General features: G+C 53.6%; 1 protein-coding gene across 1 annotated transcript in view; it reads right to left on the bottom strand.

Moving 5' to 3' along the window:
- Positions 1 to 27,700, bottom strand: part of EPHB1 (EPH receptor B1) — an 80,295-nt gene that overhangs the window by 17,655 nt on the left and 34,940 nt on the right. The window contains exons 4-9 of the mRNA XM_039556905.1: positions 12,900 to 13,055; positions 9,481 to 9,816; positions 6,999 to 7,180; positions 5,203 to 5,365; positions 3,022 to 3,130; positions 2,751 to 2,815 (exon numbers count right to left, since the gene is read on the bottom strand). Coding sequence (XP_039412839.1) covers positions 2,751 to 2,815; positions 3,022 to 3,130; positions 5,203 to 5,365; positions 6,999 to 7,180; positions 9,481 to 9,816; positions 12,900 to 13,055 — 1,011 coding nt within the window. The remainder of the gene's footprint in view (positions 1 to 2,750; positions 2,816 to 3,021; positions 3,131 to 5,202; positions 5,366 to 6,998; positions 7,181 to 9,480; positions 9,817 to 12,899; positions 13,056 to 27,700) is intronic.

Consider the following 27,700-nt stretch of genomic DNA (forward strand, 5'->3'; position numbering starts at 1 on the left):
CTTCCCAGAGCCCTTCCAGAGCTGGCATACAGATGGATGCATGGACCACAGCATCACCTCTGCACCAGGAATCTAAATCAGCTCCCAGCTGTGAAACAATTCAGGAGAAGGCATGAAAGCCTCTCAGTGGGCACTGCTGGTGCCAAACAGCCACCAAGGGAGAGCTGCTTGTGGGGCATCGAGGACTCAGGAGGGACCAGGCAGGAGCATCCTCACCCCCAAAAGGGGCCTTTGGGGCAAAAGTTCTGCACCTCAGAGGCAGGGAAGGCTGCAATGAAGCCATCTGTGCATCTCCCAGTTCATAAATCCCTTTATGGCTCTGTCTCATACACTTTAACTGCCCCATAAATTCTTTTACAAGAGCAGCTGATGCTCCAGCCAGGATTACAAAGGGATTTACAGGATCGTAATGGAGACTGGCTCACTGATCAAAATATTGAAAAAATAGAGGAGAAAACAATGCCCAAGTTTCCTGTCCGCTGTCAACACAGGCTGGTTTTCAAACACCCTCTGACATGCCCCAGGCTCTGTCCACAGGCTCAGTAATCAGCAGGATGAGCTCCCCCCTCATCCTCATCCCATCCAAATGAGGGATTGGCCACCCAAACCCATTCCTCATCTCTGATGAGGTCAGCCCCTGGCTCACCATTGCCACACCAGCAAAAGCTGGGTGAAATTCTGGGTACCAGAGCACACCACCAAAGAAAGGCACCCGTGGTGAGCCTGCCTGCAAAGAGCTTTGTGCTCTTAAAATCATCCCAAGAATCCTGAAAGCTGGATTAGGCCATTTTTCACTGCTGCAGACAATGGCAAGTTTTTTATCACTCTTCAAAAGTTGAAGCACTCTGCACCACGACCCTGACCCCAGCGTCCAATTCCTTCTGGCATCAAGTTTCCCTGGCAATAAATATAATGGGGACAGAGAAAACCCTTCCTGCTGAATTGCTGCTGCTTCAACAGGACGTTTTCCCAATTTCCCCAATCTCAAAGCTCCCAGCGAAGCAGTGGAAGGGATAAACCCTGAAAAATTACACCCTGAGAGACCCCGTCTCACCCCAAAACCCACTCAGAGCACTCTGCCAGCAGCAGGTGATCCTGGGGTCCTGCCAGAGGGATGGCAGAGCTGCTCTGGGAGGCTGTAATTGCCATGCCACTGAGCACACGGTGATTTGTTCCAGAGGATGCTCTCATTACTCCAGCAGTTGCTCACCACAAATTTCCCACCTGTTTTGCTCCAGCCTCTGCACTGACGGAGCACCCGGGGGCTCGCTAACCTTGGCAGAGTATCACTGGCACCCTGGATTTCTGACACCAGTCCTCACAGCCCCCAGGTTTAGAAACCCAGGACAGGCACATGCTTCATTGCTTCCCTACCTAGGCTGAGCATCCTGGATTTCGGGGTGCTTGGGGCCAGCTAGGGATGCGCATGGGGTGGGGAATGCTTCAAAACAGGGGGAAAATGTGAAAAACCAGTCTGCCTGCAGCCTGACATGAGTTTATCCATCAGGCATCAAATAAATCTTGCCCTGCCCCCCCCACAGTGCAGAAACGTGGAGAAAAGAGGGAGGAAAAGCACAGCTCCATTGCATTTTGGGATCACCCAGTGATGTTTGGAAAACAGTTTATTGTTTGCCAGGAGGTTCAGGGTCCCCCACAGTGCTGCCACCATGTTGGGAGGGTTCAGTGTGATGCCAAGAAGGTCTAAAGAGATCCAGTGTGCTTTGCTGGCTTGGCTGGGCTCTCCTGCTTGTCTCCAACCCCTCTCCAGACCTCCTGATTTTCTCTGCCAGGCCGACTGCTCCATGCCCATTCCTCCCCTCTGCTCACCCATACTGCTCCCTGCCTTCCCCACCCATCCTTCCTCCACCCCTGCATCCCACACCTCTTTCCCCCAAGCAGGCACCCAGGACCCAGAGATGGTTCTTCCCACAAGGTAGCAAATTGCACCTGGGAAGCATCTCTAGGAGAGCGTAAATGGGATTTATTTATGGGAAAATCCTGCCCCCCAAAGCTGCTGTTTTGCTGCTTTATTCTCATTTGCAGTGCTGGCTGCTGGAGGGGCACCAGAGCAGCCATTCCACACAAATACACCTGGAATTAATTCTGGTGCACAGCTCCACCGGCCGCAGAGGTCTCCTAGGAAAAGTTCAGGCTCTCCTAATTGTTTGCCAAGGGGATCAGCAGCCCGAAGCCAGTTAAATGTTCCCAGTCACTGCCTGCACATCCTTTCCCGAGCAGGGGACAGGGCAAGCATCAGCCACGCAGCCAGGACAGCAGCAGTGCCAGCCACCAGCACCCACACCCCAGCTGTGCTCCCAAAACCCAGAATCCCCCCAACAGCCCAGCCCCAGTCCAGGCCCAGGTAGAGCCTGTGACAGGAGATCAGGAGCAAATCCTCCCACTGATCACCACCTCTTCTCCTTCCTTTCCTCCTCTGGGAGTCTTCACAGCATCCTCTCCCCATCCCTTGCCCCCTACATCCTCCCTGCCCCTGACATCCCCCCAAATCCATCACCATCCCCGAAATCCCTCCTGGTACTCTTCTTTTCCCACCCACAGTGCTGCACCTGCCCTCCCCCACACCCTGTCAGACACGTGTGGACATCTCCCCTCCCACCCTATGGTCCTGCCCATCTGCCACGGGGGTTCCCCCACCCCACAGCCCCCTTGGAAGGGGATGAGTGGGGCACATGCCGGGTGCAGGCTGGGGAGCGTCTGCCCCATCTGCTTTTCCCGCGTGTGCTGCTCACCTCTGCCGGTGCTGTAGTGCTGCAGTTTATCGCTGTACACCGCCTCCTTGCTGTAGGCACGCTTCCTGCCAGAACAGGGGACAGAACAGCCAGGTTCAGGGATCAGCAGCTGCTGGGGGCCCCAAGCCGCTCCCCTGCCAGCAACACTCCATCAGCAGCGGCATCGTGCTGCTCCCTCTGGCAGCACGGGTCCCCCATCCCGCCTGTCCGACCCCTAATCTGCATCTTACCACCTCCACCTCCCAGGGACACTGATCCCACAGGGACCCACCTGCTGCAGACGATGGAAATGGCCACCAGGGAGACGATGAAGACCACCCCGGCCGCTGCGGACCCCGCGATCAAAGGCAGCTGCTCTCTCAGCTCTGACTTGTAATCGTCTGCGAGAGAAGAGGGACAGGGTCAATCCTCCCTGGCACGCTCAGGGAGCGAGAGCAGCATGTGGGAAGGGATCCCCTCCCATCCCATGGGTGCTGCTCCCAAGGTGGTGGGACAAGGGGGATGCAGGCAGGGGGCTCAGCTGAGGCAGGCGATGAGCCCATGCCATATTGCACTGGGCAGGACTGCCATGCTCGGCTCACACATCTTTGGCTTAAAGACAGGGGAGAGAAGATCCTGGAAATAATGGCAGACCAATGTGCACGGACCCAATTTCCCAAAGAGATGAGGTTCACAAGGGGGTTTTGCCCATGGCTCTGGCATTTCCCTTTCCTCAATAAATTCATTTATTGAGCAACCTGATCTACTGGAAGGTGTCTCAGCACATGGCAGGGGGTTGGAAGGAGATGAGATTTGGGGTCCCTTCCAACCCAAACCTTTTTGAGACTCTATGATTTCAACCTGTTGGCCACTTCGACCGATTTTAACATGGGGTCTCACAGACACAGAATTCCCACAAGTTGTAGGAAAGGAAGAAAACACCATTAATAACCAAGCCAGCCAGAGAATGCTGTGCCAAGGCTTCACCCAGACCAGACATCAGAGAGTCCCCTGCACAATGGTGAGCTTTGGGAGTGAGGCTCAGGAGAACCCAGGAACCCTGGCTGCAGGTCTGCTTGTAGGTTTTAATATCTCAACGTGAGACAAGTCCTTTCACAGAGCCACGGCACCCACAGCATCCCTTCCCCACTAAGCATCCCTCCAACCCTCTGCATCCCTCAGAACCTCCTCTGTCCCCTCAGCCACCCCCTGCATCCTTCAGCAGCAGCAGGCTGGGAAGAAAGCCAAGGTGGCACTGGGAGGACTGGATATGCCTGGGGGAAGCCCAAAAAAATTACTGGCACCCTCCATGTGTCTCCCCGATTTTTCCCTGCCCCATCAGTGGTGTAGGTACTCTCAACAGGCAGTATCCAGCAGATCACACACTCCTGGGGCTTCTGTAGCATTCCAGAAATACCCCTCCCTCCAGCTGCCCCAGTGAGGTCTGCCAGGCTGTGCCAGCAGCCACATGCAAGGGTTAAAATAAAACTCATCCAAAAGAAAGCATTTAGCACCCTTTTATCTGTATTTTCTACTCTGCAGTTAATTACTGGCAACTAGATTTATCTCCTGCATGCTGCTCAAATCCTGAGAAATTCTCATCTAACAATCAATTATTATTTAATAACCTACACAATCCATTCTTATTAAATTTCAATTAATTGCTTATTTGAGGCAGGATTTTTCTCCTCGCTTCTCTAATCCTGAATATTTGAGGCATTGGAGGGGGGTTTATTACCATTTCCTTCCCTTTGGTCTCCCGGCATGGTTTTCCTCTTCCCACCCCAGCTGGCACTCAACATGAATGCAAGCATGGGGTGACCCATTTTGGGGAAGAAGAAAAGCTTTAGGAAAGAAGAAAAGCTTTAGGAAAGACAGGCAGTGAGGCTGGGAGCCATGGATGCCACCTAAGCAGAGAAGGAGCCACGCCAGCAACAACAGGGAACGGGCTCTCAGCTGCCCCAGGGCCAGGAGGACCTGCATCACTCCCCAACTTCTGGATTAGTCCTGAAGCTGGGATTAATGACAAACCCTCCCTTGATTTAGTAGTTTCCAAAGGAAGCCAGTGTTTGTGGGTGCAGGGAAGGGCCAGAAGAAGCCACGAAGGTCATGAGCTGGCCCAACACACCCTTTTGGCATGGGAAACGAGCTTTCACATGGGTCTGACCGCCCCAGCCTTGCCCCGGCAGCTCAGATGGACCCCAAGCATCGCAGGGAAGCAGCCCAGACTCCTTCCTCCAAAGCTCTGCAGCCCTCCTCCCACCCCATCACACCGTGCCAGGGGGTTTCATGTCCCCACAGCTGAAGGCAGCAGAGCCAGAAATAAACAGCGGGGGAGCTCCCGGAGCTGGGAGCCGGAGAGAGGCTCGCCCCTGCCGCTGGCGGATAACGAGACACCGCCGCAAATCCGCCGGCTCCCGGCACAGAGGCTCGGCAGCCAGGCCCCTTTATCCCCCCTGCCCGGCGCACTCACCGTCGGTGAGGGTCTGGAAGCACATCTTGCCGCTGTACTTGCCGTAGCCGGCCACGGTGCGGGCGCGCACCTGCACCACATACACCATGCCGGGCCGCAGCCCCTCCAGCCGCGCCGTGTTCGTCTGGCTGCGAGCCATGGACGAGTTGTACTCGTTGTGGTCCTGCGGGCACCCCGAGAGAGCCACGGTCAGTGGGGCGGGGACAGCGGGGGAACAGCGGGACTGCAGCCCACCTGTCTGTGTTGAGGGGTTCAGCTGCTGGGGGGGGGGAAAGGAGAGGCTCTGGTTCTGCTTCAGGAGAGTCTCTGGCACAGAGGATCCCACAGGAAAGGCTGGGAGAATTGGGATTGTTCAGCCTGGAGAAGGGCTGGGGTGATCTAATTGTGGCCTTCCAGTAGTTGAAGGGAGCTACAAGAAAGATAGGGATGGACTATTTATAAGGGCCTGGAGGGACAGGACACGGGGGAATGGCTTCCCACTGACAGAAAGTACGTTTAGATGGGATATTGGGAAGAAATTCTTCCCTGGGAGGGTGGGGAGGCCCTGGCACAGGGTGCCTAGAGAAGCTGTGGCTGCCCCTGGATCCCTGGAAATGTTCCAGGCCAGGCTGGACGGGGCTTGGAGCAGCCTGGGATAGTGGAAGGGGTCCCTGCCCATGGCAGGGGGTGGAACAAGATGACCTTTAAGGTCCCCAGGCCATTCCATGATTTTATGAAACAGGACCCACAAGGCACCTCCCAGGTGCCTCCCAGGTGGCCCCCTGGTCCCACCAGAGCAGGGAGCATGGAGTAGCAGAGGGGAACAACAAGATCATCCAGAGCAAAAATAATTTATGAACAACAAATTCCTCATCTTCAAATGATTGATGTCCTTGTGCATTTCAAAAACATCCCACAGTTACGGAAACCTCGTGTCCCTGCCCACAGCACGGGGGTTGGAACTGGATGATCTTTAACCAAAGATCCAACCTAAACCATTCTGTGATTCCACAAAACACTATAATGTGCCCTGTGAGACCCTGCTCAAGCAGGTTCAAGGGCAACTCTCTGCCGAGATCCCCAGCCCCTGCAGCCCTGCTCTGCTGGCACAGGTCCTTGGCCTAGACCTTGGTGGAAACCTCAGGCGTCTCCGCTCTCATTTGTTACCACGTTCCCCAGTGCTCTGCTGGTGAGAGGCCGCTGGTGAGATCATCTAATTATTCACACTTAGAGGAATTCATTAGAGCTGGCGAGACACAGGAGGGATGGAACAGCTTGGGCCGGGCACGGTTCATCGCAGGGGTTGGGAGCGTGTCCCCTGCAGGGCAGGACAGCTGCCAGGGACAGGAGCAGTGGGAGGCAGTGACCCGGGGCAGGGACAACCCCCATAACCTTCCCTGGTCCTCTCCAGCTCCCTCCCCTCCTCCTTATGCCATCCCCATGATTCAGGTCCTAGCAAATACCAGCGCCAAGGCAGCCACGGGCACTGATGTGCTGGACAAATGCTGCCACAGGGAAGGAATGGCTCAGGTTGGACAGGGCTCTGAGCAACCTGATCCACTGAGAGGTGTCCCACGGCAGGGGGGTGGAACTAGATGAGCCTTAAGGTCCTTTCCAACTCAAGCTGCTCTGTGATTCTCATTCTGTGATTTAGCAGCTGCAGTCACAACTCACTCCCACCTTCTGGAGGCAGCTCGGGTGACCTGGTGCCTGTCCCACCTGGCCATTCCCAGCAGAGCCTGTCTCAGAGCCTATTGATGTTCCCCGTGCCCCCGTGCCCCAGCCCAGCCCCCACGACAGGGCTCCCCCGGGCTCACCGGGGCCGGCCTGGAGCCCACGGTGCTGCCGACGTCGGGCGTGCAGATGCGGCTCAGCTTCTCGTAGTAGCGGATCTCATAGTCCAGGATGATCCCGTTGGGCTGCTCGGGCTGGGGCCAGGACAGTGTGATGCTCCTCATCGTGGCACTCACCTGGTGCATGATGGGCACGGTGGAGGGGGCTGCCGAGGAAGCAGGGAGCGAGGGAAAATTAATGGAGAGGGGTGGGAAAACTGGCCCTGAGAAGGGGGAAAATCCCCATGGCATCCTGAATCTCCCGTGCCTGTGGCTGGCTTCCCCATGGGACCAGCTTGCTCGTTAGCAGTGGGAAGACCGGCGTCTCAGCAGCTCTACATGGAAGCAGAGCAGCGAGGCAGTGAGGGAATTCCGCTGTTTAATCCAACTACTCCCTTTAATTAGGGTCTTGGAAATCCTTGGTGTGGCTTCTCCCTGGGACTGCTTGCTCCAAGGATATCTCCCGTGGTGGGAGAGACACAGCAAAGCTCTCCCCAGCGGGGTAGACCAAGGTTTGGTGACAGGCTCCAGCTCCGTGTGACATCTTTTGCTGTAACAGCCTCTCTGGGGAGCCAGCACTCAGCACCCAGGGAGCTGTGCCACAACTGCCACCCCACGTGCTCTCAGGAATGGGCTGTGGGAGCAAAAATTTGCCCACCCTGAGGACAATGACAGCAAATCAGGGCAGGGACACGCCAGCCCAGCTTTGGCTCCAGAGAAGCTGCTGGGGCTGCTCTTAGGGGCTCTCAGGGGATGCTCATCCTCAGCACCCAAATCTGCTTCTCCCAGGAGAACAGCAACACTGTCCTTCCACCATCAGGGACACTGAGCCACTAAACCAGTCAGGAGACCCTTTTCCAAATGCTTTGTGCCCTCCAAGCTGTACTTACAAGGGGCAGAGCCAGCCAACACAGCCCTAATCCTGCACTTACTCCTAGCAAAAGAAAGGTATCCAAGTCTGTCCACACCCAAAAGGACACTGGCATGACCTGTCCACAGAGTCACCTCCCAATCCAGCCATCTCTGCTCTCTTCCTCCTCCTCACCATGCCCACAGTACAGGCAGTGCTGGGAAGGGAAAATGCCTTCCCTGTGTGAACCCAGGGAATACCTGAACCCGGCACAACCAGCCTGGGGCACGGGATCATGCCATGGAGGGAATCTGGGGGTGGCAGGAGCCCCGTTTCTCGTGGTTCCAGTGGGAGATGTGGATAGTTCAGCATTGCCTTTGTTTACCCAGAATACTTAATCCTATATTTTTTTTTTTAATCTCCACATCTGCTCCAGGAAGATGATCGTGGGCTGAAATTAAGCACTCAGCTTGACTGCTGCTTTATTAATTCCCATTAGCTTGGATGGGGCTGGGAAAATGGTTGGAAAACCCCACTGCAAAGCCAAAGAGATTTTAGAGGGAGAGCACCAATGCCCTGGATATCCCTGGTGCATTTCCATCAGGTTACTCCACAGCCCAGCATTTCCATGTTTGTAATCAGCCTTTGCAAGACAAGCAGGGACCCCTGGGGTACAGACAGACAGATGAGGGTGACCTGGCTGTTCCCAGCTCCCCGTGGTGGGAGAAGAGCTAAGAAACACCCCAAAAATCCACCCCAGGAAAAAAAAGGCCTGGAAACAAGAGGCAGGTTTGGCTGCACATGGTTCAGCAGACAGTGATGCCAGCCAGGCACAAGTGTAGATTTGTATTCCCTGGAGCCAGGAGACTGAAATGTTTACACTGGTTTACACTGAAATATTTACACTGAAATATTTACACCAGGTTTCTCCATTGTGCTATCCAGAGGGAGCAGGATGGCAAAGGCTGCCTGGCCTGGCACAAAGCAGGAGTTCCCATCCCCTTTTTAAACCCAGAGCACACGGGTTTCCCTCTGATCCTCAGTGCAGCCCAGGACCAGTTTCCCCCTTGCCATCTGCACACCCACCCCACCAGCACCCCTGTTTGACCCAGAGCTGCTCATTCAGCTCCTGATGCCTGACTGGGGAGAGGAAAGGGAGCAGGGGAGCCTGGAAAAGGAGACAAGAGGAAAATGATGGCAGAGGGATGTGCCAGAGGAGACAGAGCCTGGACTCAGCCCCGGCATGCTGCTCCCTCTGTGCTGTAACACAGTCAGACTGCATTCCAAGGCTGGATTCACCCCATCTCCCTTCTCCCAACTGGGAAAAGGGGCAAAGTGGTGATGCCATTTCACCCCCAAGCAATCTAGAGCGGGATAAAAGCAGGTATCAGATATCCCTCCCACAAGCCAACTCTCACCCTGCCCAGGGCACAGGCAACCATTCCTCTTCCCCCCTCTTCTCCTGGCCTTTCTCCCCACTCAGGGCTGGGGGCACCACAGCCATCACACACCCTCACACCCCGGGAGCCTTTCCTTTGGGACACAGACCTTGACTCCACACGGAACCTGCAGCTGGCAGGGCACAGCCAGCCTGCGCGGCGTCACGGCGGGACTCACCGGCCTGGTTGGTGGTGATGTTGACGGAGACGTGCTGCTGTGGGAAGGGGCTCTTGTTGGACACGCCGTTGACGGCCTGGATCTCGAAGGTGTAGGGGGTGTGTGCCCACAGGTTGCTGATGAAGACGCGGGTGTCGGTGAGCCCCAGCTGGCGGGGGACGAAGTCCACGTTGTCGTCGCAGCGGGAGCAGGCGCGCCGGTCCGAGCGGCACTTCTTGCACACGATGTTGTAGGTGACGTCGTCCCGGCCGCCCGTCTCCCGCGGCGGGTGCCACTCCAGGATGATGGACGTCTCGTTGACGATGGAGATGACGTTGCGGGGGCCGGATGGGACACCTGTGGGAAAGGAGAGGCATTGAGACAGCTCCCTGCCCTCCTCTGGAGGCTAAGGACACCCCAGGGATCGGCACTATCCATCACCTCCTCCCTCAGGGAGGGATTTGGTGTCCACAGCTTCGCTTAATTCCGGGTCAGACTTTCCAAACTGGCAACACCAACCACCTGCACTGCAAACAAGCTTCCCAGATGGAGGTGAGGACTCCCATGCCACAAAACCACTGAAGTCTCCAAAAAAACCTCCATGTGGAACGCACGCAGATCCATCCGTGAAGACGGACCCATTTCAATCCCATTGGGAGATGCTGAGATAACTGAAGTGCTCACGTGGAGAAGCACCTCGAGCAGATTATCCCAGCAAGAGAAAAGTCACTTAGCCAGCACCGTGGAGAACCAGAGGAGCAGCAGGAGAAGAGAGAGTCAAAAATGGAAAGTGGTTATTAAGGGTTGGAAGGTTATCAAGTTGGAAACCTGGGAATTTCCCAGCATGGAGGAGAGCCGGCACCACTCCACAGTTTGCAAGCAGCTCCCATGTTGGACAAGAGACGAAAACTGCATTGATCAAACCAGCCAGGAGCCATGGCAAATGCTTCGGAGGATGGGAATTGAGCGCGGCTCCGATTGCAAGCGCTGCTGGATTGGGGCTGCAGTCTGTTCAGGAGGAACCCAGGAGAGCATCACTGAGGCACAAACACACATCTGCACTGATCTGGGGAAGGATCTGGGGTCAGCCAGGACGGCTCCGCAGCCAAAACCACAAAATTCAGCTGCTGGGTTATATTAAATAAGGAAAGCAAGGAATTCCTCATGCTGGCTGGGCTGGGGGCTGCACTTCCAAGAAAGAAAAAGGACTTTGCCATGATACAGGGAGCCATAAAAATGATGGAGGACTTGACCTGCAAGGAAGGGTTAAGAGAGAGAAGCACGCTCTGTCTTGGGGAAACCTATCCCAGGGGAGCCCTCCACGTGTGTGTGTGTGTGTGTGTGTGCCAGGGAACATCGTTAGGGCTGTGGATAAATCAGCCCTGTTAGTGGCCGGGGATGGGCTGGACAGGGACAGATTCATCAGCACCATGGTGACGTGCCTGGTGGGATGGAGAGGTCATTCTGCATGGAGACACTCTGGGAGCCTCCCTGAGCTGCTGCTGTGGATAATGCGGATGAAAGATTTTGTTCAAATGCCCGGAGAAATGACAGCCTTGAAAAAATAAATTAAGATAATAGAATTCCATTGCCTTTAACCCTTTTCCTCTTTAGGAGTAGAAGTGTCTGTTGTGGAGCAGTCACCAGTGCAGCATCCTCACTGGAAAGGGCTGTCCTGGACCTGAGGCACCGCAGCACTGCCAGGCTCCCCCGCGGTGGAGGTGTCAAAGAGAGTTACAGGAGGGTTGTAGGGCCCACAGCAGGGGCAGGAGCAGGGAGAAGGACCTTGATTCCCCAGGGGAACAAGACTGCAGGACTCACAAAGGCTCAACGGGATCAATATTAGTGAGTTACTCTCAAAAATCTGCAACCTGTCTGGATTAAGGAGCTTTAATCCAAATCCTCCCTCCATACCTCAAGCAGATAATATCTTTTCAAGAAAAAGGAAAAAAACCCTGTATTTCTTCCCTGTCCCAGTGGCAAACTGCTGCCTTCCCAAATTCCTCCCACTTTAATTGCAGCCCCTTCCCTCCTCTGCAGGGGCCCAGGAACTGCAGGGATCACCCTTGGAAGGGTTCCAGTCCAGGGCACTGCCTGCAGCTCCACAATGTTATGTACTCCTCTGGCACAGAGAACCTTTGTGGGTGAACAGCTGGCACCTCAAATTGGAGCACTGCAAAAGCAAGCACTGACAAGAAGAAATAAAAATCAGCAAAGAGACTTTTTTCCCGGTATTCCTGTAGCTCAGCACTGCTGTAAATCAGTTATGTAACAACACATAATAAAAATCTGTAGATTATCTGTAGTTTTGCAACCTGTCTGAGAGCTCAGGTGATCCAGCAAAACACACAAATCCTTTCCTTGTTTCCAATGTGTGCTTTGGGCACTTCCCAGCATGCAGGGTCCGGAGCATCCACGTGCTAATGCTCCATGATGGGCTGCTTCAAGGGCCTGGAGTGTATCTGGAGGGGAGTTGAGGCCTGAGTTCCCAGCAGGCTGAAGAGCACAGCAGCTCTTTCCTGTCTCCTGGGCTCTTTTCCCACCAAAAGCCAGGCTTGAGGACACTGATGCTGATGCCATGAAGATTTTTGCCTTTTCTTTTATACCCCTGTTATACCTTTTTACAACTTCTGTATTCTCAGTGCTTTTTCCCTACATTCTTGGATTTGTTTGTCAAGCTGAGAGACTCAACATTTCAGAAGCTTCGTAGCCAGGGATCAGTGTGCCCCAGACCCCAAGGTCCTCTCCAGAACACATTCTGTAAACCAAGATAGAACCATCCAGGGGAAGGTTCCTGGGGGAGGGGGGCTCACTTGAGCCTCTCATTGGGGAATCTTTGATAGATCTGCTAATCAGTAACACCTATAATGTTATACCCGATCTTTTTGGGGCGGGCATTTGGTGGGGTGCATTTCAGTGCATATGACCTGGATGTGTGCACCTAAGGATCCTTAAAATAAATACCAAGGTAAAATCCCTTTTCCCCTTCTAACCGTGTTTGACTCTTGATTTGAAGACCAGGAAAAGGCATCACTGCCATGGCAGGCAGCTCGGGCAGGCAGCCGAGCAGCGACGCATCGCTGAATACCAATGCTTAATGCAGCCTTCCCCCTATTAAAAAATACTCCATCTGCAAGACTATGAACAAGACAGCCAGAGCAGATAACTTTAAATCCTAATCTATCCTGGGGACTATCTCCCTGCCATCACCGCCGCTGCCGGGCTGATGGATAAATTCCAGAGGCTGCCAGCAAGGTGGGATGCGGGGCCACCCCACCCCTCCGCCTTGCCCACCCAGCCGCGCTCTCGCTCCCATCCACCGTGGGACGGGGGGAGAAAATAAAACAAACTCTGCATGGATTGAGACTTTATCCCCACTGCTGCCCCAGGGGCGAGGGCAGCGAGGCCCTGCAGCCGCCCAGCCCTGACCCTGTACTCACTGGTGCAGGCGGCGGCCGGCGGGTCGAAGTCCGCCCGGTAGTAGCCATTGCGGCAGGCGCAGACCGGCGAGGCCTCGGCGGTGGAGCGGCTGTTGGGGGGGCACGGCACGCACAGCCCCGCACCCTGGCTGGCCTTGAACGTCCCCACGGGGCAGGCTGCAAGAGAGAGCAGAGCAGGTGGGTTCTGAGCCATTCTGGGATGCAGGGAAAGCAGGTCCTGTCATTGGAATGGGGCAGGAAGAAGGGGGAGGGGAGAGGAGAGGAGAGGAGAGGAAAAGGAAAAGGAAAAGGAAAAGGAAAAGGAAAAGGAAAAGGAAAAGGAAAAGGAAAAGGAAAAGGAAAAGGAAAAGGAAAAGGAAAAGGAAAAGGAAAAGGAAAAGGAAAAGAACAGGGTGAGGAGAAGGTGAGGAGAAGGAAAAGAACAGGGTGAGGAGAAGAAAAAGAACAGGATTAGGAGAAGGAAAAGAACAGGGTGAGGAGAAGGTGAGGAGAAGAAAAAGAACAGGGTGAAGAGAAGGAAAAGAAGAGGGTGAGTGAGAGGAGACACAGAAAAGCTTCACACTTGTATTAGTGCTAAATAGGGTAGTACCTTCTCATGAATCTAGGATGGCCAGAATTTTCCACGTTGGCCATGGATTACTCCTGAAGCCACTAGACAAACACTGCAACCACACAGCAACGATCTTTAGTCAGGCAGAGCAAGGGGGCTGCAGTAGCTGCTTCACACCCTACTGCTCGTACCCAGGCAGGGGGATGGCAGGGGGCTGTGGGACCCCCATCCCCAGCAGCACCCATGGGGACATGGACAAGCAGGGGCAGGACAGTGCTCCTCTTCTGCAGATCTGAACGGTGCCTGTCCACCACCCCAACAGCCTGGCTCAGGTTCCACAGCTCTTTTTCCAGGCAAAATTTAAATATTTAATTAAAAAGTCGGTGTGACGCCCATGACAGTGTGCTATGGGTCCATCCCGTTAATCCCCCGCAGCCTGCGGCTGGAGCTGCCCAGACTCCAAGTTCACTCAAGCAGGAAATGGCAACTAATTCATAACAGAGGAGATGCTCCAGTTACAGTGAGGGTTTAATCAGCCACAGGGGAGGTTTCATTAATCAACCATCTTGCTGCTCTGCGGAGAGAGGGCGAGGATGGAGTGACAGGGATGGGTCCCTCATCTCCGCCCCACCCCACCCATCCTCACCAATGGGCACTGATGAATGGATGCTCATCCATCCCTGACATCCAACAAAATCCGACGGAACCAAAGGCTGCAGAAGGGAATATCTGTATTTTGGCACACGTACCCGAGGGATCAGACCTCCATGCAGCCCAGGAGAGACTGTTCCTGGCCTCACACCAGGGTGGTCCCAGCCCGATTTGGCTCCCAGCTCTGGCCCTGGGATGCCATCCCCCCCAAGGCACAGCTCTGCAGAGAAACACCCAACGTGTCTCATAAACACGGCGATGATTGAGATAATGGAAAGTGCCTCTTAGCCCCTGTCTGCTGCATCAGGATATGAGGCATCTCCTAGCAGCCATGAAGAGGAAATTAATAGGAGCAAGCAGGAGTAACCACTTTGATGCAATTTCCTTGGGAGATAGTGGACCATCTAATCTTTATTGGAGCCCTTTAACCTGTCATTCAAAACTCATGAAGGCCTCCTGCTCACACAGCCTTTCCAGATATTAATAGATGATAGAAAAGAATAAATCAAAACAATATTTTACAATTTTATTATTCAGGAGCTCTTTTGCCGCCCCACAGCCTGAGGCACACAGCTGGCTGCAATGAACTGTCTCTTTGCAATGGCCCTGCCAGCTGGGTGAGGACGTGGCATTCCAGAGGAACCAGCCACCATCTCCCACTGCCCTTCCTCTTCCCTACCACAGGAGTACTGCCAAGTCCTCCACATCCCACCACAGCCATCCCATGCATGTGGCATCTTAAGGAAGCCCATAACCCACCACCTCATGCGGTGGGCAGTGAGACACATGGGGTCACCACGCAGTCCACAGCATTTGAGGGAGACCTTCAGGATGCAGACCCTTCCCCCCCACACACATACACAGCCCTATTCCCAAACCAGCACAAGGAGGCACAGAGCTACACAGACACACGAGGCAGGAACCAACAGCACCACAACTGGACACCAAGGCTTCGAGTGTATCTCCAGCTCCTCACCTCTCCCTTCCCACCATCGCCTCCCCATCATGTCCCAGCAGCAGCCTCGTGCTCCCACTGGCAGGGTGAGCATCCATGAGACGTGCAAAGGGGGACCTGTGGGCTCTGGAGCTGGAGGATGTGTCAGAACACACCTGAAATGTGCCAGGCTCTTTGGAGGGGCAGGAAGGGAACCAGGGAACAGTGGTACCAGGGAACAGCCACCTGTGTTTTAAGGGAAGAGGATGGAAGGAGGACGATGAGAGGATTGCAGTGCAATGAACACGCCTCAGTTTTAAGCTTGAGGGCATGTCAGTGGGTTGGTTGAAGAGGTTTGTTAATGTTTAATTACAATTAATCCAAGTGATGCTTTGTCAAAACACCTGAACATGGCACCCTGCAACCCAGTGTCCACAGGTTTCCGTTATCACTTTGCTTTTCCACAAATTCCTATAATCTGCAGGCACGTGGCTCTTAATTGCTATTATTACCAATTAGCTTTTCTCTCCTGTAATTACACTGTGCTTGCCTAAAGCCTCCCACAGTTTCGGGGAGGTGGATGCTTTCTCCTCTCTCCCAAAGCTGCCGTGGGTGCAGCACTCCCCTCTGGCTGCTGCCTGTGTGTCCCCTCTTTCTGGGGGAGCTGAACCATGAGCCTCATACCGAAAGCACAGCACAAACCCCCAGGGCCCTGCAGTGCCACGGTGGGATCCATAATCCTTCACACGGCAAACCCACAGTCCGAGGGCAAGGCTCAGATGGAGGGAGCAATAAGTCACCCCACTAATGGCCAGTGCAACATTTGCCCTAATTTAAGGGCTGCTCCAAGAGCTTCCCAGAGCTGGCAAGGCCTGCATCCATGATAGTGTGTCAGACAAGTGCAGGATGAGGCTCTGCCTCAGCTTTCCCTGTGGGAAGGGGCCCTTTCTGCCAGTGCCCAGGCTGCAGCACAACCTTCAGCCCGGAGGAGAATTAATTGATTGTTGATTATGGGGGCTGAATAAGATTAATGATGTGCTTAACTATCCACTTCCTCACATTTAGGCACCAGGGGCATGTTTGTAAATGCTGGGGCACAGAACTCCTCCGTGCTGCTCGGCAGGGAGGATGATCAGCACTTAACCCCCCCACAATCCAAAGCTGCCCACAGATCCATCATCCTGCCTGCACACCGGGAATGCTGCACATCCCAGGTGTGAGTTTGCCAGCAGGACCCCTTTTCCGGGGCTGACATATCTGGGGGTGGGAGGGAACATCACTGAGGGGCTGGTGAAACTCAGGCTTCTTGCAGGGAGACATCATCAGTGGAAGTTTGGGGGAAAAATAGCTGCAAGTTGCCCTTGTGTCCGAGGGGTGATTGAAGGATGTGGCCACAGGGCTGGATACTACTGGGGGCTGCCAGCCAGAGCTGATCCTCTCCTACTCACCCCAAAGGCTCAGAGGAAGGATGTGTCACGACTCACGCAAGGCAAACGCCCAGTGAAGGCACCACAAAGCTGTGGCCCCACTGCCACCTCCCTCTGCAGCTCCCAGAACCACAGAATCATGGAATCACAGAACCACAGAAACATGGAATCACATAATCTGAGAATCACAGAACCACGGGATCACATAATCACAGAACCACAGAATCTGAGAATGCCAAAACCACGGAATCACAGAACCACCAAATCTCCTGAGTTGGAAGCAACCCCCAGGGCTCATCAATCCTGCACCCCAACAAGCCCACCCTGCATTGTCCAAAAGCTCCTGGAGCTCTGGCAGCCTCGGGGCCGTGCCCATTCCCTGGGGAGCCTGGGCAGTGCCCAGCAGCAGGATGGACTGTGGAAGCACTCGTGGCACACAGCAGCACTGCGAGGGCTTTTTACTGCTTAACACTCTCCTGTACCCTGCATCATTGCATTCCAGGTGCCAGGAGTCCTAGAAAGAGCCAGAGATAAGCAGGATCTCTCGGCTCATCCATCCCTGCTCCTGCCTGAGGCAATCCACCGTCATAGCCTCTGTGGGAAGGGTGCAAGCATGGGGATATTCAAGCGTGGGGGCATCCAAGTGTTTCATTCTCAAACTAAATCCTCTCAGTTAGTACCTGGAACTTGCACTTTTTAATTACTCTCTCAGGGAAGCTTAAGTCAAAAGGGAAAAAAAGAAGAAAGGAAGAAAGGAAGGAGACATTGCCCCTACATTGACTTGCTCTAAAGCTCCCTGGGGAAGCAGAGTGGCATTTTTCCTTCGCAGACTTTAAAATAGGAGCTTCTCCAAGGAATTGAAGATTCAGAGCCTTGACCTGCCCCAACCCTCGCTGGAACCCAGCAAATCAAGCTGGCAGTGCCTCATCCTTCCCGTGCCCCTCTGTCCCTGCTGTGGCACAGCTAACCCCATTTTCCAGGTATCCCCAAATTCACGCCTGTTTTGGATTCCCTTTTGGGTCCAGCGCCTTTCCAGGGCAATCCCAGCATCTTCAAGCACACCTGTGGCACTCTGGCACAGCAGGTGATGAAAAGCTGCGTTAGAAGCAGCAGTGCTGCATGAGATGATGCCCTCAAGCAAGCTGGAGGTGTGGAGAGCACTGTCAGGTGCAAAGGCACTAAAGAGCCTGGATGATCCAGCCTTGCTCCAAAAAGACATGTGGAAGCACCTAGCAGCACCCTCTGGGAGATGGGCAGCAGGGTTTGAGGACAGCACAGGTCAGGAGAGGAGGAGGAACTGTGGCTCACTGCTTTTGCAGCCTGCTGGAAAAAGATTCAAGGCTCCCCTTTCTGTGAATAATAGTTTATCCTTAAGAAAAAATACTGGCTCCTCAGCCCAACACCTTCTGCACAAGGTTCACAATTTTTTGGTGAAACCCCCCCAAAAAAGAGAGAAGATGCCTGCCAGAAACGCCTTGTGCATTTCGTAGACACCATCGACACAGAATCTACCTTTAAATACATTAAAAAATGAAATAAGAAAAAAACCCACCAGTTTTTCAGCCTTCAAACTGGTTAGCTCCAGACAAGGGTGTTTTAAAATGCTCTCCTTGCCATCCTGCTGTCACCCTGAGCGGTCAAATGCCGGCTAGGACACCCTCCCAGACACTTTCAGCTGAGAGACACCACCCAGGCAAATAAACACCCACACGAAATTGCGTGCTATGGAGAAGTGCCATTGAGAGGATGCTGTGACTACAGGGGCAGGCTTCCCAGGGCTCCCGCTTGCCCTCTGGGGCAGTGCCAGGGGCACTGGTGACACCGTGTTCCCCGGGGACACACACAGACCCCGGGCTGCCAGCCCATCCATGCATTTGGGCTTCAATGCCTTTGATATGATGATGACCCAGGCTGCAGGCTGGGGGGGGGGAAAAGCAGCAGAATTGGGCAGGCTGTCACCAACAGGGGGGGGTTGTCATCTCCCACCTTCAAAGGGTGACGAGGGCGCTGCCTTCCCACCCTGCTTTCATCTCCCTCCTCATCCTCCCTGCACACATCCAAGCAGGGAGCAGGCGCATGGTGCCAGAGGTTTAATTGCAGCCCTACGTGGTGCTCTCCTGTCATCCCTTCCCTCCTGCCTCTCTCTTGGGGAGGGCCTGGCAGGTTGTTTTGCGAGGATTTTGCCCCCATTCCTACTTTTTAATGATCTGATTCCCTTTTATCTTAAGCCAAGTGTTTCTCCAGGAACGCCCCAGCCTGGCACGGCCACGGCGAGCCCAGCAGGCAGCCAGCAGTACCATGGGGTGCTCTGCCACGCTGCCCTCCACCAGGCAGCCACAAATCAATCCGGAGAGCTTTCTGTACCGGGAGCAATGCCAACCCAGGAGGGCTGGGAGGGTACCCAGCACACGCATCCTGCCTTCCTGACCGTGCCAAGAAAGGAGACTCAGCCCTAAAACACCCCATCAGCCACCAGATCCCAGCATCCAGTCCTCAGCGTAGGGAGAGGAGCGCAACCCAGATGGAGGAACAGGGAAGTCCAAGCATTCCAGCCCTAAAGTATCCTCCTGCTCCCAAGGAGGGAGCTCAGGTCAGGACCCCAAGCCATGCCAGAAACCACAGCACAAGGGGACAGGACATCCCAGCAGAGCCTTGTCCCCAGATCCTTGTCCCAAAACCTCATTTTGGTGCAAACTTCACCGTCTTGCAGCTGAACGCACGAATTTTGGATCACCCAGAGATGCTCCCGCCTCGGGACCATCTGAATTACAAACAGCACCCGCCCCGTTGTGTTCCCTTCTTTCAGCACTGCATAGGCAGAAACTCATGAGATAAACTCATGAGATAAACTCATGAGATAAACATGAGCTTCCCAGCATCCGGGCTGGCATCCTGCGGGCACGGGCTCCGTCCCTCCCGCTGCACAGAGGAATGCGGCCCCAGCTCTGCCTGACGCAGACACTTAATTAAACCAGCCCTCCACCTCGAGAGGAATGGGCTTAGATCTGCCTTGGGACACATGTAAATTAAAGTCAGAGCTGGCCTGCCATGGTTTATTCATGGAGGGAAGTAAAATTCAATGTGGTTTTACCTTTCTCGGGGGATTTTTTCTGCTTTTCTTCTCATGGATGAGAAATGAATCGGAGCAGGGCAGGATTTCAAAGGTGCTTGCAGGTTAGGGAGCTGTGCAAGCCATATTAGAGGCAACAGGATTGGATGCATCCCTGTTCACCTCTCCCAAAAATCCCACCCCTTGCCCCAGGGGAGCAAATCCCTGGCTGATGGAGCAAGGTGCTCACAGACTGAACTGCTCACCAGAGCAAGCCCCGTGTGCTTCACTGGAAGCAAAGTGCAGTTGATGTTCACCCAGAAGCAGTTTTCCTCCAGAAAGTCTTGCTTGGAAAAATTAAGTGCCTCTGGATGCAAAGGAGCTTCAACACCAACTGTTTAGGTGACATCATGGCCCTAAACAAGGAGTTTAAGCCTCGAGCAGGGCACAGAAGCAGCTGGTTCAGGCTCCCACGTGCCTGGCTGCTCACTGCCTGCAGCTTCTCGACAGGTCCGTGCTTACCCATTTAATGACCACTCTGGGCTTCACTCTCTCTGTTTTTCACGGCTGGGGGGATTCTGAAGGTCTGAAGAGAAAATCTGTCCCAGATGGATGCAAAGAGAAGAGCAGGCACGCCCTGGGCAGACGGTGCCGCGGGGCTGCCAGCTTGCCACGGAGCAGGGAACTCGCTTCAGTCTCCAAAACAGCCAGCGGGGGGAAAAAACCCAACACTTGTCATGGTCATTTTTCCAAATCACTGTTCTCCCACTCAGGTTTTGCTCTGTTTTAGCTTCCACTTGGCTCCAGGCTCACTGCCCAGTCCCATGCCACAGCTCCCTCACCACAGCTCCACTTCCTTGCCATAAACCAGCCACTTCGAGTGATGAAGGGGAGTAAATTGATCAAATTGCAGACAATTCATACACATACACAGGGAGGTTCACAGCAGAGCGAGCAGCAGACACGTGGCCATGGCAGTACCAGGCACAGGCTGCTCCTCACCATCCTCACTGCCCCAGCTCATTATTCTGAGTCAACAAATGAAAGGGGGATGAAGTTCTCATCAAGGATTTGATGCTATTTAACCTCCTGATAGTCTTCTTTAAAAACAGATTTAGCAGCTGCAGCCCAGCACAGGCTCTTCCCTCTACCGGGGCTGCCATCCCTGCAGGCAGGAGCTTCCAGTGCCTAAAGGGCTCCAAGGGCCTGGAGTGACAGGACAAGGGGGAAGGGCTTTACATGGACAGAGGGCAAGGTTAGATTGGATATTGGAAAGAAATTCTTGGGTGGTGAGGCCCTGGCACAGGTTTCCCAGAGAAGCTGTGGCTGCCCCACCCCTGAAAGTGTCCAAGGCCAGTGCCTCACCATCTGTTGCCCACAATGAACCTCACAATGAGTTTGGAGTAAAAAACTGGGGGACTGAGATTCAGGCCAGGACACAACCCCCAGAGATGCTCTCTACCCCCACTCCAGGCATCTGGAGACTCCATGGAGAAATATTTTTTCCCTCGTGAACTGCAGCAACATGAAACTCCAGAGTCAATGGACACAGACTGGAAGAGACAATACTTCCATGTGCTCCCTAACCCAGCACATCGTGTTCACCCCTCAATGCCTGTGTGAGCTATCGAGCCACCTCATCAACAGGGAAATGAACCAGCACGAAAATTCCTGCAGGATCTCTGGGAGAAGCTCTTCCTGCAGGTACAGAGCTGCTGGCAGGGGCTGCAGTTAGAAGCCCCCCGAAAAAGATGCATCTTTCCTTTGCAACCAGGGATTTTGGGAACCACCGATGTCACTCCGTTATTCCAGCCCCTCTTCTGACTGGGAAATTGGGGTGGCATCGCCACTGGGCTCCCCAAAGCACAGTCCCCTCCTGGCTGGGAAGCAAACATCTCCCGTCCCTAACAGGAAGTAATTAATCCCCTCTTCCTCCTTCTCCAGCTCATGCCATGCAGTGTCCCCTCGATCTAGAGAACATCAAGTGCTCATTAATTATGTCTGAAGTAGTTCCTCGTTAGTGCTGATACCGTGAAGGAAGAGCCACCCCAGGATGGGGCTGGGGAGAGTTTCAGCCACAGGGCCAGGCTGGTGCTGCCGGCACGGGCAGGGCCGTGGGACACACAGCTTCCCTGTGTCCCTGCCACAGCACTGCAGGACATCGGGGTCACACTGGGGTGCTGAGGTGTCCCACCATGGAGCAGGACACTGCCATCGGGGTGGAGGTGAGCCTTGGGGGGCTGTGGATTGGCTGACTGCCTAAGGACTGTGCCCAGGAATGGATTTGCCATGGGAGGATATCCCAACCAAGGCACATTCCTCATCCACCCCAAGAGTGCCACGCATGGAATTAATTAGAAAAGCAATTAAGAGAGCTTCCCTATGAATATTTATAGCAGAGCAAGCCATAATTGCTGTTCCTGGGAGGAAAGGCGCCTTCCTACTCAGCTGCAGAGAGGAGAGAGGACCCACGGCACTGACAAGGGTGACACCTTTGAAAAGCCCTTCCAGCCAAATCATTCCATGCTCCCATGATTCGCACACTGGCTCACCCCTATGCCACAGTGGGGAGGGCAGGCAACCTGCTCTGGACAGGAAAGGACCTCCTGCAAGCAGTGTGAACGCTGGCACTGTCCATGTTGGTGCCATCACCGGGGACAGGACAGATGCCCAGAGCTGCAGGGTGGGAGAACACTCACTGACCCCACCTCTGAGCCCAGACAGCTTCTTCCTGCCTAAATTTCCACCTGTGTCTGTGCTGGTGATAGCAACAAGCAGGCACAAAGGTGTGGTCTCCTCCATCCTCAACATCTGCTACACAGAAGTCAAAGCCCCCTGAGACTGCAGGGATTTACTGTACGTAAGCAGCTCTGGAAGCTTTTCTTAGCTGTGAAACATAATTTGCACCTTGGGCTCTCTAAGAATAAGTTGTCTTCAATAATAACAGATGATTAAGAGCTCAGGAGCAGATCCGATGTGGAGCAGGAGATCTGTGATAACCGCAGGTCTCTCCTGTCACCCTCCTCCAGCACTGCCACCCTCGCTTGCCTGGTGTGCTGAAACAGATGCCCATGGCAAACCCGGAGATTTGGGTTTAGCCAGAGAATGACAGTCCCTGGAAACACCCAGACAGCCAGAGAACCTTTCTGCCATGCCCAGAACCATTTCAAATTCCCAGTTTTGCAACAGAGCAAAACCCATAAACATCAAAGTAATCCCTGCTTGTGAGGAGGGTGACCAGGTCCCTCTGCACCACGGAGGGGACACAGTGCACACCAACCCATACCAAAGGTATGGCCAGGGCAGATCTGTTGAGCCTGGATGCAATATGTACTATAATAAAGTACAAAATAAAAAATAAAATTCTAAGTCACTATCATGTCTCTCCTCAATGGCAATTTCCTCTCTGGGCTGCAGACCCGGCAGAGCTGCTTGAGCCAGGATGGAAATTTAATTTGTAATTCCCCTGTATATCATTTTCCAGGATGCCCCTGCTTTTACAGACTGATGCCTTTTCCTGGTCTTAAAATCAAGAGTCAAACACAGTTAGAAGGGGAAAAGGGATTTTACCTTGGTATTTATTTTAAGGATCCTTAGGTGCACACATCCAGGTTATATGCATTGAAATGCACCTCGCTGAGTATGCCCCAAAAAAGATCTGGTATAACATTATAGGTTTTATTAATTAGCAGATCTATCAAAGATTCCCCAAGGAGAGGCTCAAGTGAGCCCCCCTCCCCAAGGAACCTTCCCCTGGATGGTTCTATCTTGGTTTACAGAATGTGTTCTGGAGAGGACTTTGGGGTCTGGGGCACACTGATCCCTGGCTACGAAGCTTCTGAAATGTTGAGTCTCTCAGCTTGACAAACAAATCCAAGAATGTAGGGAAAAAGCACTGAGAATGCAGGAGTTGTAAAAAGGTATAACAGGGGTATAAAAGAAAAGGCAAAAATCTCCATGGCATCAGACAAGTTTCAGGCAGCAAAGTCCAGAGACCAGGCCTGAGGGCTGGAGCTCTCCACCTCCAGCTTGGCACACAGTGCTGTGCCCCAGGCTCCACAACTCTCCCCCAGAAGAGCAGGGAGATGGCAGAGCTCTGCCAGAGCATCATCCCAGAGAGGCCCCGGGGAGGGAAGGGATGAGACAAGACAAGGACAGCGTTATCCCAGGAATATCCCTGCTCACAGGGGTGCTGCCAGGAGCCCAGCCACGCTCAGGCAGGATGCAGCCACACTGAGAGCACCAAGGTGACCAGCTCCTACCCCAGCCCACAGCTCTCCTGCCTCAAATCCATTCCATACAAAAATGTGACACAAGCAGGTGAGTCCTGGGCTGAACACAAAAACTAAGCTCCCTGCATGCCATTCATGCCATTTTCTTGGCTGCTGCTGGAGCCTAGGGTGGGAGAACAGCAATTCCCCCCTGGGGTGGGTGCAGAAGTCAATCTGGGGTGCCCACGACTCTGGTGTGATGCTCCCACAGCCAAGGCACGGCTGGTTCCTTGGCCGTGAGTGCTGCACTGGCTGCAGACGGATGGGTTTTCCCATGGCTCCTCCAAAGGCCTGCTCTTGATTTAATCGCCCCGCTCCTCTCTCCACGCATCCTCTGCGCCGCGAGGCACCGGGCGTGACAAATGACCACTTGTAACACACTCGGAGCTGACACCCACGGCACCGCTCCATTTGTCACCATCCGAGCGCGCGGCGGGGCTCGGAGAGGGGAGCAAATTAAAACCTCAGTATCTGCACTGATTACTTTTCCCTCATTCTTCCTCAGCAGTGTCCCAGCTGGCCCATCCAACCCACACAAACCTCCTCAGACAGCCAGAGGAAAGCAGGGCAACTCTTTCCACCTGGTCCATGGCTTTTTCACCTCTCTGGGTCTCTCAGTTACTAGAACATCATCCCTCGAGGGCTGTTTCCCCAAGCAGGGGTTGCAGGAGACCTGCAAAGCCCAACTGCAGCCCAACTCAGCTTCCAAGTGCTGCCTTGCACAGGGCACTGGTGATGAGTTATCTCATGGCTTGAGGGGAAAAATCACAGAATCATTAGGTTGGAAAAGCCCTCCAAGGTCATTGACTCCAAACATTAACCCAGCACTGCCAAGGCCACCACTGACCCATGTCCCCAAGTGCCACATCTGCACAGCTTTCAAACACTTCCAGGGATGGTGATTCCCTCACTTTCCTGGGCAGCCTGTTTCAGGGCTTGACAGCCCTTTTGGTGGAGAAATTTTCCTTAATTTCCAATCTAAACCGCTTGAGGCCGTTCCCTCTCCTCCTGCCCCTGTTCCCTGGGAGCAAAGCCTGACCCCCCTGGCTGCCCCCTCCCATAGGGAGTTGTGCAGAGCCACAAGGTGTGGATGCTAAAAGGCAGGAGCAGAGGAATTTTACAGCTGCTGAAGCATTTTGTGAAGTTTTTCTTTCTCATGCTTTAGCTAGAAACAGTGAAAGATGGTTTTGTAAACTAATTCTCTATCTGTGCACCTGGGTTTGTTTTCCAGCCTTGTTTTGGCACTCTGGAAAAAATATTTTGAATGGGTGCTAGAGAACCTAGCCAACCTCAGCTAGGGGGTGGCTGGTCAAGCGGCCAATCATATCATGCTCTCTCATGTACAAAGATACATAACCTAGTGTGTAAATAATAAAATAATTCATTTTCTCGTTGGATTTGGATTGCGGCGTTTCTCGCCGGTTCTCGGTAGAACAGAGACAAGAAGGTCCCCCCTGAGCCTCCTTTCCTCCAGGCTGAGCCCCTTTCCCAGCTCCCTCAGCCACTCCTGGTGCTCCAGCCCCTTACCCAGCCAGGGTAAAAAAGTCCTTTTTTTCCATTTGAAATTATTGCTGTTATCCTGCTGGGAGAGACACTGGCTCCTGGAGCGTGCCACGGGCTGTAGGGTGCAGCACAGCCCTAAACACAGGTGACATTCCCACCCCCTTGCAAGCAAAGCGCAGCAAGAGGAGCCATTCCCAAAGGAGTTCTCTCGTGACTGCAAAAAAAAAAAAACACAAAAACCAAAAACCAACAAAAAAAAACAAAAGGAAAAAGTTATAGAAAGGCTTTAAAAGTCCCTGGCTGAGTCACTGGGTTTGCCAGGTGCTGGCTGTTTGCAAACAAGGGCGAAACAATGCGGGTGCCGGACACGGGCCGGATCTGGCGCTTCCTTGCGGCTCTCCCATTGTCCAGGAGAACAATCCCTGCTCCTGCCCGACAGCAAAGGCCTCGGACGTGCTGGCAGCGGGATGAGAGCCAGGACTCCTGGGCTGGGTGAGTGGAGAAGGTTGGGAAAGATGGGTGGGTCTCACAGCCCACTGCCGCAGGGATGCTCATGGATACGCGCACACGGAGCTCTGCACCCCAAAATTCCCCCAAAAATTCATTTCCTCGGGCTCTTCAGCTACCACAGAAAGTTTCCTAAATGGATTATTAGCAGAACAAGGGCTTGGAAGCAGTTTTATGCCTCCATTTGCAAACAGTCACAAGAAAAGACCCTTGGCTGAGTGGGAAAATCAAAGGAGGATTTTTCTTCCTGTTTTAAGGGTGGAATCAATGTTATTGACACTCAGAAGTTCTCATGGTAGGGAGAGGAAATACATAAACAGCCCATGGAACAATTTAAGGAGGAAAAAAATCGATAAGGAGCAAAAAAATTGCTAAGCAGGAAAATAAAGCCATCCATGGAAGCCATGGAATTCCCTAATCCCTCTGAGGTCACTGCTGCAGCTCTGGAATCCCAACCCTGCAATGCTCACCTGGCCCCCACTCACACCCTGCCTGGGGTATTTTCTGCATTTCTCCCTTTCTTCTCCTTGGGACAGGTCTGGATCACAGAGATGCTCTGGGGACAGGGACAGGGAGCTGTGGTGCCCAAACCTCCTCCCTGGCAGCAGCCAGGACTCATGGACCCTGCCCATCCCTGCACTGGGGGAAGGAAAAGGGCCTGAATCCACCAGAGGCACATCTGGGCTAATAATGTCTAATTAAGACGTTCATTAAAACCCATCACACTCATTAGAAAAAAAGTTAACAAGGTTTTCCTGGACATTTTCCTTGCAAAATTATTACAGAGGTTAATGGATGCCTTCACTAAGGCATAATTTAGGAAAAATCACACTTTTTTTCTTTTTCTCTCACTGTTTCTCCTCCACAGAGTGGCCGTGGTAAAACTGGGCTGCCTGTTCCACCCAGTGGTGGAAGCCGGGAGATCGCTGCCAGGCAGAGGCAAAGCCCCTCCAACAAAGGGGAGCATCCCTCCCTCCCTCCCTCCCTCCCGCTGCCAGGATTCGGCAGGAGCTGGGAGAGCTGCCACTTCCCAGCACAGCCCGAGCAGGGAGAGCAGCTTGGGTTGATGCAGGATGGGAGAGGGGCAGGAAACTTGATATTGTGCCAAAAAACAAAAACAAAAGGGGAAAGAAAAAAAAAAAGAAAGGAGAAAAAGGCCCATTTTGAGCGGGTGGAGGTTTGTGGCTCAGCTAAGCCTGAAATAAAACACTCCCCGGACATCTTTGCTGCCGTTTAGGGTGGGAAGTGCCCCAGCTGCTCTGATTGGGGTCTAAAAGCAGCTTTTGGGATGGTTAGTGGGGTAGTGTGTCCCAGGTGCCCAAGGCCCAGGGAGCAGAGGCACAGCACTGCATGGGGAGGAGGAGACCCACAGCCCCAGCGTGCTGACACTGCCCATGCTGGCCAGGAGGAAAGCTTGAAATCCCAATTCCAACCCACAGGGAAACACTGTCCCTGGAAAAACACTTCAATCATCATGAGCATCAGCCACAGAGGCTCCCTTCCAGCCAGCTGCCAGGCAGAGACCCCAGAGTGCATCAGCTGTTTGTCCACAGGTTTGGAAAGGTTTGGGAACAAACCAGCTGACCTCGACCTGGTCCCCAGGAAAGAGCTTGAAGAAGTGCTGATGGTTTTTAAGCCCAAGTATTTCTTTTTTGTCCCCAGTCCTTGTTCTGGGGTGCTGCTGGCCCCATCCCGTGCCCTGCTAAACCAAATCCAAGGGCAGGCGGAAGGAGAGAGGGGCAGGGCAAGCACTTTCTTTTTACCTCTTTGTTTTTCCCCTCCTGTTTTAGAGGAGAAAATCTTAAAAAAGAGATCACTTGTAGGCCAGGAAAGCTGCAACGAGATGCTGGAGTGGTGGGGAGGAGAGAGGTCAGCATACAGGCTGGAAAGAAAATGATTCCCAACCACG

The sequence above is a fragment of the Corvus cornix genome, chromosome 9, assembly GCF_000738735.6.
Source record: "Corvus cornix cornix isolate S_Up_H32 chromosome 9, ASM73873v5, whole genome shotgun sequence".
Lineage (NCBI taxonomy): Eukaryota > Metazoa > Chordata > Aves > Passeriformes > Corvidae > Corvus > Corvus cornix.